This window comes from Carcharhinus amblyrhynchos, chromosome 15 (genome assembly GCF_965287045.1).
Source record: "Carcharhinus amblyrhynchos chromosome 15, sCarAmb.v2.hapA, whole genome shotgun sequence".
Taxonomy (NCBI): Eukaryota; Metazoa; Chordata; class Chondrichthyes; order Carcharhiniformes; family Carcharhinidae; genus Carcharhinus; species Carcharhinus amblyrhynchos.
The window spans coordinates 56,349,332-56,365,451 of NC_137338.1; the positions used below are offsets into that span (position 1 = coordinate 56,349,332).

Consider the following 16,120-nt stretch of genomic DNA (forward strand, 5'->3'; position numbering starts at 1 on the left):
GCTCTTAGCACTGCTCGCCACATCCTGAGGTTTAATGCAGTAATTATATGCTTTGACCCCAAGTCTATTTTACATTTATCTCTACTGTAAGCAGCTGCTTGATACATTTTACATCAGTAAGTTACTTCAGGGCAATTTGTGTGATCAATCTGTGGCTTACTTCTCTTTGAAGGTGTGCAGTGGTCATGTTAGATTTCATCACAAATTAGCATAGAACTATCTCAGTCACTCTGTAAGAGCAAAAGACACTTGAGCAGCACTCTGCAATGACCTCTAGGCAATAATGCTGCAATACAGCGAGTTTATATCCTACAATGATTTCTGGCATAGCCCAAGTTGCTTGGCACGTAAAAGATATGCAAAATGGGCTCTGTCTAATTAATTTCAGAAACTGTGCCTGGAAAATTGAAACACTACACTTGAAAACACTCCCAGTGTTGTTGCCATTATGTCAATGTCAGTTTCCTCCTAGCCTCACTAGAATATGTACACTTAAAATGGCTGGAATCAGTGTGAACAAATTGGAAACCCATGGAAATTTTGAATCCACATAACAGTGTCCAGCAAATCCTCAAACTTGTGGTAGCATTCCTGAAAATGATCACTTTACTCCTTTAAGTGAAGCATGGTTTATCCACAATGTTAAAACCAGAGCTAGATTCCTGAAGATGATTTTTACCCAGAAAAGTCAACTTAAAATTGAAAGGTTGCCTTATACATGTGGAGATGCCGGTTTTCGACTGGAGTGGACACAGTAAGAACATAAGAACATAAGAAATAGGAGCAGGAGTAGGCCAACTAGCCCTTCGAGCCTGCCCCGCCATTCAATAAGATCATGGCTGATCTGTCGTGGCTCAGTTCCACATTCCCGCCCTCTCCCCATAACCCTTAATCCCCTCTCTTATCAAAAACCCATCAACCCGCGTCTTAAAAATATTTAGCGAGGTAACCTCCACCACTTCAACGGGCAGAGAATTCCAGAGATTCACCACCCTTTGAGTGAAGGAGTTCCTCCTCAACTCTGTTCTAAACTGCCCCCCTTTATCTTGAGGCTGTGCCCCCTAGTCCTACTATCCTTTCTGAGCGGGAAGAGTCTCTCCACGTCTATCCTATCCATCCCATTCATCATCTTATACGTCTCAATGAGATCTCCCCTCATTCTTCTAAACTCTAACGAGTACAAGCCTAATTTATTACAGCCTCTCCTCATAGCTCAACCCCCTCAACTCCGGCATCAGCCTAGTAAACCTCCTCTGCACTCCCTCCAAGGCCAAAATATCCTTGCGTAAGTACGGCGCCCAAAACTGCACACAGTACTCCAGCTGCGGCCTCACCAATGCCCTGTACAGCCGCAGCAAGACCTCCCTACTTTTATATTCAATCCCCCTCGCGATGAAGGCCAGCATCCCATTCGCCTTCCTGACCACTTGCTGCACCTGCAAGCTGGGTTTTTGCGACTCATGCACAAGGACCCCGAGGTCCCTCTGCACCGAAGCCTGCTGCAGTTTTTCTCCACGTAAGTAATAATCCTTCCTACCATTATTCCTACCAAAGTGGACCACCTCGCACTTGCCAACATTAAATTCCATTTGCCATTTCCTGGCCCATTCGCCCAGCCTATCTAGATCCTTCTGTAGACTCTCCCCACCCTCCGCACAATTTGCCTTTCCACCAATTTTGGTGTCATCAGCAAATTTTGACACCCTACGCTCCAGATCATCTATATAAATGGTAAATAGCTGAGGCCCCAGCACCGACCCCTGGGGCACTCCACGAGTCACCATCTGCCAATCCGAATAGCACCCATTGACCCCCACTCTCTGCCTCCTATTTGACAACCAGTCCTCTACCCACGCTAACACCCTACCCCCAACTCCATGCCCCCTGACCTTCTGCAATAACCTCTTGTGAGGTACCTTGTCAAACGCCTTCTGAAAATCAAGAAAGACCACATCCACCGGCTCTCCTCTATCCACCGCCCTAGACACATCCTCATAGAACTCCAGTAAATTTGTCAGACACGGCTTCCCTTTAACGAAACCGTGCTGCGTCTGCTCTATCAAGCAGTTCCCCTCAAGATGCCTCGCTATTTCCTCCTTGATGATGGATTCTAACATTTTACCTACAACAGACGTTAAACTAACAGGCCTATAATTCCCTGCCTTTTGCCTGGCACCCTTCTTAAACAACGGTGTAACATAAGCCGTTTTCCAATCTTCCGGCACTTCCCCGGAATCCAGCGACGTCTGGAAAATAACCACCAAGGCATCCACTATCACCTCCGCCATTTCTTTCAGGACCCTCGGATGCATTCCATCCAGTCCTGGGGACTTGTCCACAATCAGCCCCTCCAGTCTGTCGAGCACCACCTCTCTAGTAACAGTAATGTCATCGAGATCCTCCAGTCCTACCACCTTTCCATCTCTAACACCCGGCAAATTATTCACGTCCTCCTCCGTGAAGACAGAAACAAAAAAGTTATTCAAGACCTCAGCCATATCCCCATCCCCTACCACTAAGTCCCCCTTCTCATCCTCTAAGGGACCAACGTTCACCCTAGCCAGCCTCTTCCTTTTTATATACTTATAAAAACTCTTGCTATCCTTTTTTATATTAAGCGCTAGCCCAGCTTCATAGTTTCTCCTACCCTTCTTTATCAACTTCTTTGTCAATCTTTGTTGACATTTAAACCTCTCCCAATCCTCTTCTCGCCCACTACTCTTAGCTACTCTAAACGCCTCCGCTTTTAATTTAACACTTTCCTTCACCTCCTTCGTTATCCACAGCTTATTACCTCTCTTCCTATGGTCCTTCGGAATAAATTTCTGCTGAGCACTAAGGAAGATCTCCTTAAAGATCCTCCACCGCTCCTCAGCAGACCTACCTTCCAACGCGCTCCCCCAGTCCACATTCGCCAATTCTTCTCTCATCCTACCGTACTCCCCTCTGTTCAAACAAAGGACGCGTGTCCGGGAACCCACTTTCTCCTCCTCCATCTGCACCAGAAACTCCACCATACAATGATCACTCTCGAAAGTCTCATAACACCAGGTTAAAGTCCAACAGGTTCATTTGGAATCATGAGCTTTCGGAGCGCTGCTCCTTCATCAGTTGAGTCACAGCACTCCTAAAGCTCATGATTCCAAATAAACCTATTGGACTTTAATCTGATGTTGAGACTTCTTACTGTCTCATACATGTGCAGCACTATGCATTTCTAGCTGAAATGACCTGTAGAATAAAACAAATTACTGACTATAACAGAAAAGTATATAAATTTAGTCAATTACAGTACAATGTGACTTTAAAATTGCTGTCTTGCCTGCAGTTTTCTTCCTTGCAAAGACTTCTTTGAAACATCAAGTTTATAACAGGCTCCTCAAAAGTAGGCACTGTACAAGACAGTTCAGAGCAATACCCATATAAATTAAATGCAAAGAGTGCTTTAGCTGATACACGATGTAACAAAACATTTAAAAAAATCAAGACTTGTTTAGCATGACAGTGGGCAGGGTTACTTGAAAATATGGCAAATAAAAACAATGTTCCTCAAATGTTCTCAGAATCCCTGGGCCTGGTCTCACGATGACACTATCACATTGTTTGCACCCTTTAAAATGGGGAACACTAAATCGTAGGAACCCTGACATAAGAAGTGAAGCTCCTGAAAACAAAACCACTTTAAAAGGGGACACCTAAAACAGGTATTTCCTCTTTGAGTCTAGACATTGAAGTTTCAACTGATTTTACCATCAGTCCATGCACATTGGGCACAAATGTTTTTTTTAAAAATAATGCAATTTGGATAAGATTAATGTAATTTAATTACATTAATGTAATGTAATTAAGTGTAATTTATGCCATAAAATTGCATCAAAATTTAAAAAGGTCAGTGAGCTGGTCTCTTGGGGATTTTATAAACTTAATAACTTGCAATTATAAAACAGAATAACAATTCCCTTGCTGTGTCTGAAAATTCAGCCACAACATGAATTCAGTAAAATAGTACATTTGAAGGACATTTGCAGTTGAACATTGGGGACATGGCCAGCTTTCTAGACTGAACGGTTGGTGGATAGGAGTAAAAGAGAGAAAATTTAGGCAATGTACTCTTACATGTAATTTACTCCTGTCTGAATTTCTTCACTCTATTAAACTGTGTAATGTGTTTATCCCTTGATAATGGGTGTATCTGGGTGCCGATGTGGTGGAAACTCCAAGGTACTAAGTTTAATCCTGTGCCTATGTATCCATCAAATGTCAAGTGGAGCTAATTCAAAACATTAACTGAATATGTGGATGAGGGAGTGTACCAGTTGCGCAATTGAAATGACTCAGGTGAAACTCTCCACTTAATACTGACAGAATAGCTAGCAGGTATTGTATGATAAGTTGGCCCAGTCAATAAGATGATGAGCTGCTACTCCATTGTGCTCTGCATGTGTGGGTTCGAGTCCTATCTTAATTCGGGATGCGGTTGCTATCTCTCCATATTTGTTCAATTAAAAGGGGTAGCATGGCGGCACTGTGCTTCATACTGCTGCCTCACTGCGCCAGGGACCTGGGTACAATTCCCAGTTTGAGTCAGTGTCTGTGGAGTTTTCTCTGGATGCTCCAGTTTCCTCCCACACTTCAAAGATGTGTGTGTTAGGTTGATTGGCTACGCTAAATCGCCCCTTAGAATCAGAGTAATTAGCAGGTTAAAAATAGAGGTTTACAGAGATAAGGCTTTGGTGGGATTATTGTCAGTGCAGACTCGATGGGTCATATGGCCTCCTTCTGCACTGTTGGGATTCTATGATTCTATTCTATGATACCCAAAGTTCATATCTCATTATATGTTTATGTGGCAAATCTAAGCCCACTGGAAGCTGAATTTATTCTGAATTCAGTGATATTTTACAGGACAAATTTTACTGTATTTACAGCAATTTTTCTCAGCATGGCTTTCATGTCTTTGACCAATAACATTATCTGATGGCAGAAGAGATCTGAGCAGCTATTCCATACAGTGAAAGAGTTTTAGGTCAAAGCAGCATTGGCAGTAATATGAGTAATGAGGGCGGGGAAATAAGGGAGGAGGACACTTCAGAATGATCTTATTGAATGGCGGGGCAGGCTCGAAGGGCTAGATGGCCTACTCCTGCTCCTATTTCTTATGTTCTTATAAGTAGGACAGGGACAGAGCAGTTGCTCTCCACAGGACGAATTCCCTTTTTTAAAAAAAATCTATCATGACCTGGGTCACAAAGTGGTGATCCCCTTTCTAAGATGCTTTCTTCCCCCAATTCCTTTGTATTTCTACTGCTCTGAATGTTCACTTCTGTATATCAGTTGGCAAACTATAACTTGATGGTTGACATTCAGGGTGAAATCTTATTCCCCGGGAGTGGGCTGAGGCTGGGGGTAGGGGGTAGAGAAAGGGGGGGGTGGTGGGTGGTGGTGATGGAGGAGGGGGGGGGGGGTGTATAAAATTGGTTAACATGACATGATGCTCACAACCCATCACATACCCCCTCCCCTGGAGTTTTATTTACAGAAGATACAACAGGCAGAATGCCCTTGGGCTAGTTAAGATTTTACTTGCCACTGCCTAGTCAATGAGAAAAAGGAAACATTTGTCAATTCTATGAAGTTGGAAACACATGAAGCAAGTTTGAAATACAAGGAAAGTAAAAAGAAACTTAAGCAAGGAGTAAAGAGGACTAAAAAGTGTCACAAAGTCATTGGCCAGCAGGATTAAGGAAAATCCCAAAACTTTTTATACGTATATAAAGAGCAAGCGGGTAGCCAGGGAGAGGGTTGGCTCACTCAAGGACAGGAGTGGGAATCTATGCATGGAGCCAGAGGAAATGGGCGAGTATTAAATGAATATTTTGCCAAAGAGAAGAACTTGGTGGATGATGAGCCTGGGGAAGTTTGAGCCATGTTGAGATCAAAAAGGAAGAGGTATTGGGGTTCTTGAGAAATATTAAAGTGGACAGGTTCCCAGGGCCTGATGGGATATACCCCAGAATACTGAGAGAGACAAGGGAGGAAATTGCTGGGGGCCTTGAGAGAAATCTTTGTATCCTCATTGACTGCAGGAGATGTCCCAGAGGATTGGAGAATAGCCAATGTTGTTCCTTTGTTTAAGAAGGGTAACAAGAATAATCCAGGTAATTACAGGCAGGTGAGCCTTACATCAGTGGTAGGGAAATTATTGGAGAGGATTCTTCGAGACAGGATTTACTCCCATTTGAAATAAGTTGACACATCAGCACGAGGCAATATGGTTTTGTGAAAAGGAGGTCATATCTCACTAACTTGATTGAGTTTTGAGAGGCAGTGATGACTGATGAGGTTAGAGCAGTGGATATTATCTACATGAACTTCAGTAAGTCCTTTGACAAGGTGCCTCATGGCAGACTGGTGCAGAAGGTGAAGTCACATGGGATCAGAGGCGAGCTGGCAAGGTGGATACAAAACTGGCTCGGTCATAAAAGACAGAGGATAGCAGTGGAAGGGCGGGTTTCTAAATGGAGGGCTATGACAAGAAGTGTTCCATGGGGATCAGTGCTGGGACTTTTGCTGTTTGTGTGTGTATATATATATATATATATATATATCTGGAGGAAAATGTAGCTGGTTTGATTAGTAAGTTTGCAGAAGACACAAAGGTTGGTGGATTTGCGAAAAGCAATGAGGACCATCAGAGGATACAGCAGGATATAGATCAGTTGGAAACTTGGGCAGAGAGATGGCAGATGGAGTTAATCACGACAAATGTGAGGTGATGCATTTTGGAAGGTTTAATAAAGATAGGAAATATACAGTAAATGGCAGAACCCTTAAGGATATTGATAGGCAGAGGGATCTGGGTGTACAGGTACACAGGTCACTGAAAGTGGCAATTTAGGTGGAGAAGGTAATCAAGGCAGCATACAGCATGCTTGCCTTCATCGGCTGGGGTATTGAGTTTAAAAATTGGCAAGTCATGTTGCAGCTTTATAGAATGTTATTCAGGCCGCACTTGGAATATAGTGTTCAATTCTGGTCACCACACTACCAGAAGGATGTGGAGGCTTTGGAGAGGGTACAGAAAAGATATACCAGGATGTTGCCTGGTATGGAGGGCATTAGCTATGAGGAGAATTTGAAGAATCTTGGTTTGTTCTCACTAGAATGGTGGAGGTTGAGGGGTGACCTTCTACAAGACTATGAGGAGCATGGACAGAGTGGATCATCAGAAGCTTTTTCCCAGGGTGGAAGTCAATTACTAGGGGGCATAAGTTTAAACCTTGCCCCTTGCACCTTTAAAGGAGATGTATGAGGCAAGTTTTTCTTTTATAAGTGATGGGTGCCTGGAACTTGCTGCTGGGGGAGGTAGTGGAAGTAGATACCATAGTGACTTTTAAGGGGCATCTGGACAAATATATGGATATTGGGAATAAAAGGATATGGTCCCCGGAAGAATAGGGGGCTATAGTTCAGTCAGGCAGCATGGTTGGTGCAGGCCGAAGGGCCTATTTCTGTGCTGAAATTTTCTTTGTTGGTATCTAACCACTAGTAGGGTGCCCACATCATGTGGCAAGGTGCCATTTGCTCTTTTGACAGTGCCTCAGAAGTCCCTCCTGGTCACACACTTGTGTCTAACAGAATCTGCCTCCACACTACTCACTGCCCATTTACTCCCCCTCCCAAACGTGGCCTCCCACCAAGATCCACCTAATCGGCCCCAGCCAAAGCTCCTCTTAGTGGGGGACTGCCTGCAATCCAGACAGGGGCCACCACTCCCAGTGGGTACTGCTGAGACCAGAGAGCTGGCAGCTATTTGATTGTCCAGGCTCTTGGAGGCAGACAACCTCCTCGAGCTGTGCCAGTGTTCAAATCAGATCAGGGCTGTACCGCCACATGGAGGTGGGCTCAGCTTCGACCTTTCAGCTGGAGGACGAGCCACTACCTATACAAAAAAAAATGCTAGACTTAATCTGCTAGAATGTGTGCAAATTGTTCAAGGCTACTGCAAAGTAACATTTTAGTGTGAATGCAGCTTTGAACTCATCAGGTGAGGAATAGGACAGGCATCCAAGTGTTATTACAATTAAGTTTTATTCACATGAATAAACAACACCACTTTAAAAATAAATATGTCAGCAAATTTATAGAAACACAGGACATAGTTTAAAAAAAGTATCATTAAGGGAGAAATAGGCACAAAACGTATGCATGGAAGAACTTCCGTCTACATATAAAAAGTAAAGTTTTTTCAAAAACATGTAATTGCAGATACTATGAAAATGGTCCCTTATACAGCACAGGACTGGAATCTGGGATGAAGGATAATTTCTTCATTTTATAGGAATATACAAAGATAGACAAATGGAAAGGAAGAGTTTAAATAAAACCAACTGGGCAACATTGCGACCATCTATTTTCACTGGAGAGCTTTATAGAAAAGATATATTGCATATTATTTACCCAATTCACACTAAGTTATTTTCATAATATACTTTTTGTCTATTTGAAAAATGCTCAATAACAGCAGTATTGTTGCCAACTGAATCACCCAAATACAAAATTAAAAACAATTTATTCTTTCTAGTAGTCACTCTAAAATTGATCATTTTGGAACACAATTCACCAACCTGAACACTAAATTTAAAATATATGATCGAGAACCATTCAAATACATAATGGGATGTTTACTGCCAAACAATTGCCTTGTCAATAAAACCAATTTGTTTAATGATGTTCGCAGTGCAATATAAAAACAAGTTTCTATTAACAAAAAAACATCCAACGGTTAAAAAAATCAATCAAAATCAATCAAAAGCCTAGTTTTGAGATTGGAAATTGGATTTGAGATTGAGTTTTTGATAGGCAAGGGGATTAAGGGTTATGGGGAGAGGGCGGGAATGTGGAACTGAGCCACGACAGATCAGCCATGATCTTATTGAATGGCGGGGCAGGCTCGAAGGGCTAGATGGCCTACTCCTGCTCCTATTTCTTATGTTCTTATGAAAGGATGGATTAAACTTATGGCTGATGAGCTGCCCAACTTTAAAATTATTTTATGGACGGGTGTCACTGCTCATAATCCACAAGGCTCAGCAGGGGAGGAATGTTACATTGCATGGATTGGATTTCCTCCAGGATTCGGTCTGCCCCAGCTTACATGCAACTCTAGGATGGGATGCACAGGATCTCAGATGGGAAACCTTCCCATGCCCCTATCAAGGTCCTTAAGTGGCCACTTAAGAGCCTGCTCCTGCCCAGCTTCAGTTTATAGCTGGCAAGGGCTCTCTGACCAAGGGTGAGAAGCCCTCAATCTCAGGCAGGAAGTAAATGGGGTGGTGGTGGGGTTCCTCAATCAGAAGGCCCCTTCAGGCTGGGGGTGCCATCCCCTCAGGGACCAGAGAGATACAGCTCGCTTGCTCTGCCCGGGTTTACCCTCCAACAGTAAATGTCCTCTAGCAACCACCCCTCCTACCCTCCCCAGGTCCCCTGGTACTCATCAGATGTCTGGTTCTGGGATTTAGGCTCAGGGTTGGCATTGCAGTACCTCTCCCAGCCACTGCAATGCTGTGCCTGGATCGCTGTCAGCCATTTTGGCTGACTGAGAGCTGAGGCCGGGGGGGGGGGGGGGGGAGGAGGGAGCAGGGGGGGGGGGGGTGGTAGATTTCTGGCCAAATGTGGATGAAATTCATCTGTTGCCACTCAATGCTTAACTGAGTATAAAATGCCAACATGTCTAACAGAGTGATTCTCCGGATCATGGGCGCTAAACACTCGCCATCCTAAAAATTCTTTTACACAAAGGTCTTCTATCCCAGGCTAGGGAATAATGAAGGGGAGATGCTTCTCAGGTGGTAGTAGTTAATGGTAAAACATCATGCCATCACTAGGAAGTATTTATTATTAATACTATGAGCAATAGAAATTGTTTTGGGCCACACTTCCATTCCTGATGTTACACTCTTATCAGTGGGATTTTCCTAGCTATGATCAGGAGGTTGGTGGGAAGTTACTTTCAAATAGGTGATATTCTGCCAAAATGATCAAGTAGCCAGGAGCAGAGGTCAGAGGAAATTTCAGCTACTCGAGGAAAAACAACTTATTTTAAACCTTAGCAGGTAGTGAGAAATCTATGCAACGAAACATTTGGCTTTCCTATGCTTTTTGAAATTGTCTATTTTTTCCCATTACATGCTAGACTGAGCAAAATAACATACCACAGTAGGATATTTACTTGGGGCGATAATTTTGGGCAGCCATTTTTCAGGTTATGATTCAGTGTGACAATGATTAAGAATCTAGATGGATTCAGTTGTAATTCAATTTGGATATAATGCAATTGTCTGAAGAGAGTATCACATTTGAATAGAAATAAATGAGATCAGCTGAGTTCCACACTGTACTGTTGCTTTTGGGAACAATTCCAACTATTTTGTCAGGCAGGAACTGAGAAGCAATGAATCATCCATCCATTTTCACCACACCCCATTTTGGTTGTAAAAATTGACAGCTGGCCAGTGAATTTTAACCTTCTGCACTGCACCATTAACAATGAAATAACAGCTTGACAGTATTTAATTGAAAATACAAAAGTGAAGGTTCGGTATTATCAGTGAGCAATCTTTCACAGGTACGTCAATGAGTTTCACATTTAATGGCCTATAATCTGGCCTGCGTATTTCAGTGTTTAATGGAAACATTTACAGTGTTATGGCATGACAGTGATGCAATACTTACATTGAGCAACATGCTAAAAGTCAGCTTTTACAAACAGAACATTAATATCATTGTTCTCATCGATCCCCACCACAGACATCTGCAGCAATACCATTGGCATTAATCCAACATTTTACTAAAATTCAAGGCTTTTTCCCTTCTATTGCAGTGCATGCAGCTCTCAATCTTCACTAAAGATAGCAGTTCATAACAATTATACGTACCCTCATATTAAAAGTACTACTCTACAATGGCCAAACATAGCCAGCAGCAGAACTAATTTCATGAAAATGGTTTATGAAAACATTTCTACATTAATTCTCTAAAATGCTTAGGACTAAAATAATGAAAATTATGAAGAGACTTGAGGTATAATAAATTTTAAAAGTGCACATTTAACTACTTATAGCTCAAATGCTGTACTTTTTTCTTCCTTTACCCACAGTAACATGGTATTTGCACTGTGGAAATAAGGGAGTAAAAAGCCATTTATGCTGTGGAGGCAACCTGCTCTGAACCAGAGGCCGAAGGATTCATAAAATTCAGATCTCAGGCTTTATCCGAATAATTGGGATGAATTACTTGAGCTTGTTGTGCCTTGAGAGGCAACTTGTCACACAAAATATTGATTTCAGTTGTTTTGTTGATAGCAGCCCTCAGGGAAATCCTTGTTGGGGGTGGGGGCAGCAGAGTTGGTGGTGATTAGAGATGGTGGGGAGGGGGTTGATCAATCACAATGTCTGTGAAATAGGGGAACACTCTTCTTCCGCCTGGCTCCATTTGAAGGTGTCTGCTTCACAAATGTTGCCCTGGTTAGGTGGCTGTTAGAGATGCTGAAGAGACAAGCACAGCATCTGCTGCTCCCCTCTGTTAGTGTTTTGCTAAAGGGGTCCACTCAATTGTGTCAGAGTTGTCTGCATGATGGGCCCCATACATTTTCCAGTGGGCCTAATGTCTGAGCTGATCCCACTGCTATTTCATACATTTTCCAACTTTCTTTGGCAGAACAAAGGTATTTAGTGTACACAATTACTCTGTGTGATTTACACAGCATTGCGGTTTTCATTTATCTACATCTCAGGACCCAGATCATGTATATTGACCATTGTACATTAATCTGCAATTTATTTTAGTGTAGCCCTAGATTATTGAATGTTCCATCTATATATTTCTGGAACTACAGTAAAACACCACGAGAAACTGCATTTTAGTCAACACAGCATTAAAAAATATAATAGCTACAAAACGGAATATCTGTTCTTCTTGCATAGTTCATTGTATTTGCACAATTTACTAAATTACTGTGTATATAATAGTTAAACATTAACCAACATCAGCCAGATTCCACAACCCTGCCTCTGCTACCTCTTTTGGAGAACTGTTTCCCCACACTATCTGCATTACATACAGAGATTGCAATAGTTGTTTATTTCTATGATGAAACCAAAGGGCAAATTTATCATCCTCTTGGCTCCCAGCATGGAGCTGCACTTTGAGGATACGTAGGTGAAAGGCAGTCCAGTGACACACTGATACTCCCTTTGGGAATATCCCAGTACCCCTTCTTAAAGGAGTGGAATTCCTGATCTAAGTCCCAGGATGAGCACAGGTGGACAAATCTCGAGTTGCTCCCCTTTGTGCTCAATACAAAGGATCTGAGGAATGAAAGAAATCTAATTTCAGGCATCAAGGGCTAGCATCAAGCATTCCCAGGTCAGGTCTGAGAGTTCTAAGCAGATTAAATACTTCCTTCACTTCGGGTGACCAGCCGTCTCAGGTTTTGCCAGGTTAGCCCTGATATCCATTCCTCAAAATCATTCAAACATTTTCAGATTATCCCTCTTTGGACAACTATAGGGGTGGAGGCTGGGTCGGGGGGAAGCAAAGTATTATTGCAGCTGGAACATAAACTGGTGGACTTTGTGTACTGCAGGACTGTCGCAATTTCAACGGCCAGCCGAAGAAACATTGGCACTGAAGGATCCTTCACCACTGAAATACAAAAGCATATCCCCTTTATAACTCATTTACCTAAACATCAGAGAACTGTTGTTGATCATTGCAGGGCTCCAGCTTTGGATAGTAAACTTGTGGACTGTAAGGGCGAATCACCCAAGCCCACTGCGATTCTCAAATGCAAACACTCTTCTCTTCTGTCAACAGGGTGCAGTTCAGGCCATCCATCTTAAAACAAATTATGATGAGTGACAAACACGACAAAGAAATATTGTGGAAGTAGTATTACGTTTCAATGATTGGCGGGGGGAGGAGGGGTGGTTTCCACTGTTCAGAGCAACAGGTGATGGCAGTTCCACAATAGTAACTTCTCAGATGTCAAGTAATTAAACAATTACTGAAGGCTCTGAATTCCTCCTGACGGCACCTTTAGTAAATTCAGTAATTGGAATTTGACCCCTGAAAATGTGAGAGGAGATTCATTGTGGGAGGGCTAACAAGGCAAGGGAATACAAAATGAACAGTAGAAGGCTAGGGAGTATAGAGGACCAGAGGGACCTTGGGGTGCATGTCCAAAGAAACCTGAAAGCAGCAGGGCAGGTAGATAATGTGGGTAAGAAGGTATATGGGATACTTCCCTTAATTAGCACAGAATACAAAAGCAGGGAGATTATGATGGAGTTGTATAAAATGCTTGCTAAGCTATAGCTGGGGTATAGTATGCAATTTTGGTCACCACACTATAGGAAGGACATGATTGCACTAGACAAGGTGCAGAGGAGATTCACCAGGAGCTTGCCTGGCCTCAACAGGTAGTGTTGTCTTCTTTGAAACAGAGAAGGCTGATGGGAGAGCTGATTGGGGTGTTCAGAATTGAGGGACATAGATAGGGTAATGAGAAAGGAATCTTTCCCCTTAGTAGAGGGGTCAATAATGAAGGGGGTACAGATTTAAGCTAAGGAGCTGGAAATTTAGATGGGATTTGTGGAACAGCGTTTTCACCAGAGGGCGGTGGGAATCTGGAACTCACCACCTGAAAGAGATGATAGAATCCTCACATACTTAGATGAGCACTTGAAATGCCATACAAGGCTATGGTTAAAGTGCGGGAACATGGGATTAGAATGAAGAGATATTTGATGGAGGACTGAAGAGCCTCCTTCTGTGTTGTAAACTCTAATCTAATGCTGATAGTCAAAAGGGATGAACTTTATACAGGAAGAGAGAGCCCACATGATTACACCCATTATTCTCAGCAAGAACTGATTATAATTCATGAGAGGCAGATGACAGAAAATCATTTATCGTGCTTAAAACAGAAGATACAAAAATGAGTCTAAAAGTAATTATTTTTACCTAAGGCTTTGGTCCCCTTTTAATCCCAGTGAGTTCTTTAAAAAAGTATTTTTTTTAAAAAAAGCACACATTTGGAATAGAAAGTTAGCACAACCAAACATTGTCAGGTAATTACAGAAGGAGAACTCATGCCAGTCCTGTAAAGTCAGAACTTGGAACTCAAGGGAGAAAGGTATTACAACTGATGCAATGTAGGAGTCCTCAATTACTAGCAGTTGGTAACAGCACTTGTTGGATTACACATCCGAGTTTACTGATGGACTATCAGCAGTGGCACAGTGGTTAGCACTCACACTTCGAGTCACAAGACTTTGCTTTCAAGTCTCACAAAAAATAAATCAAAACTGACAGTACTTCTGACAATGCAAAGCGGTATGGAGCTGGCACTGCATTGTCAGAAGTACTATCTCTCAGTTGAGACATTGAATCAAACTCGCATTTATCAGCTTGGAAGGATGGCAAATCTCCCAAGACAGTATTCCGAAGAGAAGCAGGGGACTTATCCCTGGTGCCTTGGCCAATAATTATTCCACACTCAGCAATCTCAAACAATCAAAAACAGATTACCAGGTCAGGGTCATATTGCTGTTGGTGGGAGCTTGCTGTGCACAATTTAGCTGCCATATTTCCTGCATTACGACACTGACTGCACTTCAAAAAGTGCTTCATTGGCTGTAAAAAGAGCTTTTAAGTCGTCCAGTGGTTGTGAAAAGCAAGATATAAAAGCAAGCTTTCCTTTCCGATGGTGCCACAAAGCACTGGTGGCAGTCTTCAAAATGGGAGTATCAAGACCCAAATTTCAATATGATTGTCAGAAATATTTTAAAACTATATCCTTCTTCTTGGGGTATGGCAGCATTAGCGAGGCCAACAATGATCCTCTATCCTTCAACAGCTAGCATGTCTGGTTATAGTCCACGGAGCAAAGGTAGTCTTTTGGATAGGGAGTTGCAGGATTTTAAGCCGGAAATCCTCAACACCCAAGTTAAAGAAGGTATATTGTGTTTGAATTGTATTTCAATTTTTCCTATCATCTAAATGTCATTCCAGCTGACAAGAAAAAAGATTCAAGTTCCATCGCCCCCTGGCTCATTCCTATTGATTTCATAAATGTCAATATGGTGTGCAACCTGAAGATTCATTCATTGATCTCAAAAAGAGAATCGTCCACACAAGTCTTCAATGAAATTAGGAATGCTGCATTTAGACAGGATTGTGACGAGGATCTCCAATATTCACTGTAATGTTAATGTACAAGGGTTTATGTTCCACTGACAACACTCTGTAGACACAGGAGTTCAAACCGTCTTTACTCCAGACTTGTGAAACTCTCCTTAATAGCTCCATCCTGTGAAGGCAAAGAGTGGTATAAGAACTGCAATGATCCATCACAAAGAAAACAAACATTTACTGAGCAAGTGCAGGCACTAGAACAGTAAACATAAATACAACAAAGACTGTTGTTCAGACTGTGAAAAAAAATCCTTTGACCCAGGGAAAAAAATATTCAATGAATTTTTATTATCTATTTACAAAACTAATTCATTCCGGTTCTCTCGGTAAGATCTATAATGACTTGCTGAGGAAAGCTACTGAGATCTCTGCCAGGTCAGGGAAGCTTGAATGCATGGCTCCAAACACACAGAGAGGTGGCAAAAATAGAGAGTTAGACACAAGTGACAATGCTTAATGCAGAAAACCTGTAACATGGTCAGTGAGGGGAGATTTTGGCCTGTCTGACACCATAAGACGTAAGAGCAGAATTAGGCCACTTGGCCCATCGAGTCTGCTCTGCCATTCAATCATGGCTGATATTTTTCTCATCCCCATTCTCCTGCCTTTTCCCCATAAACCTTGATCCCCTTATCAATCAAGAGCCTATCTATCTTGATCTTAATGACCTAACCTCCACAGCCTTCTGCGGCAAAGATATCCACAGATTTACCAATCTGGTTGAAGAATTTCTTCCTCATCTCTGTTCTAAAGGATCGTCCCTTTAGCCTGAGGTTGCGCTCTCTAGTTCTAGTTTTTCCAACTAGTGGAAACATACTCTCCACGTCCACTCTTTCCAGGCCTCACAGTATCCTGTAAGTTT

General features: G+C 42.4%; 1 protein-coding gene across 1 annotated transcript in view; it reads right to left on the reverse strand.

The window, feature by feature from the left end:
• Positions 1 to 9,652: 9,652 nt before the first annotated feature.
• The window catches only part of b4galt4 (UDP-Gal:betaGlcNAc beta 1,4- galactosyltransferase, polypeptide 4), a 46,732-nt gene continuing 40,264 nt past the window's right edge, over positions 9,653 to 16,120 (reverse strand). Inside the window, exon 7 of the mRNA XM_080203980.1 lies at positions 9,653 to 15,373. Coding sequence (XP_080060106.1) covers positions 15,229 to 15,373 — 145 coding nt within the window. The 3' untranslated portion in view covers positions 9,653 to 15,228. The remainder of the gene's footprint in view (positions 15,374 to 16,120) is intronic.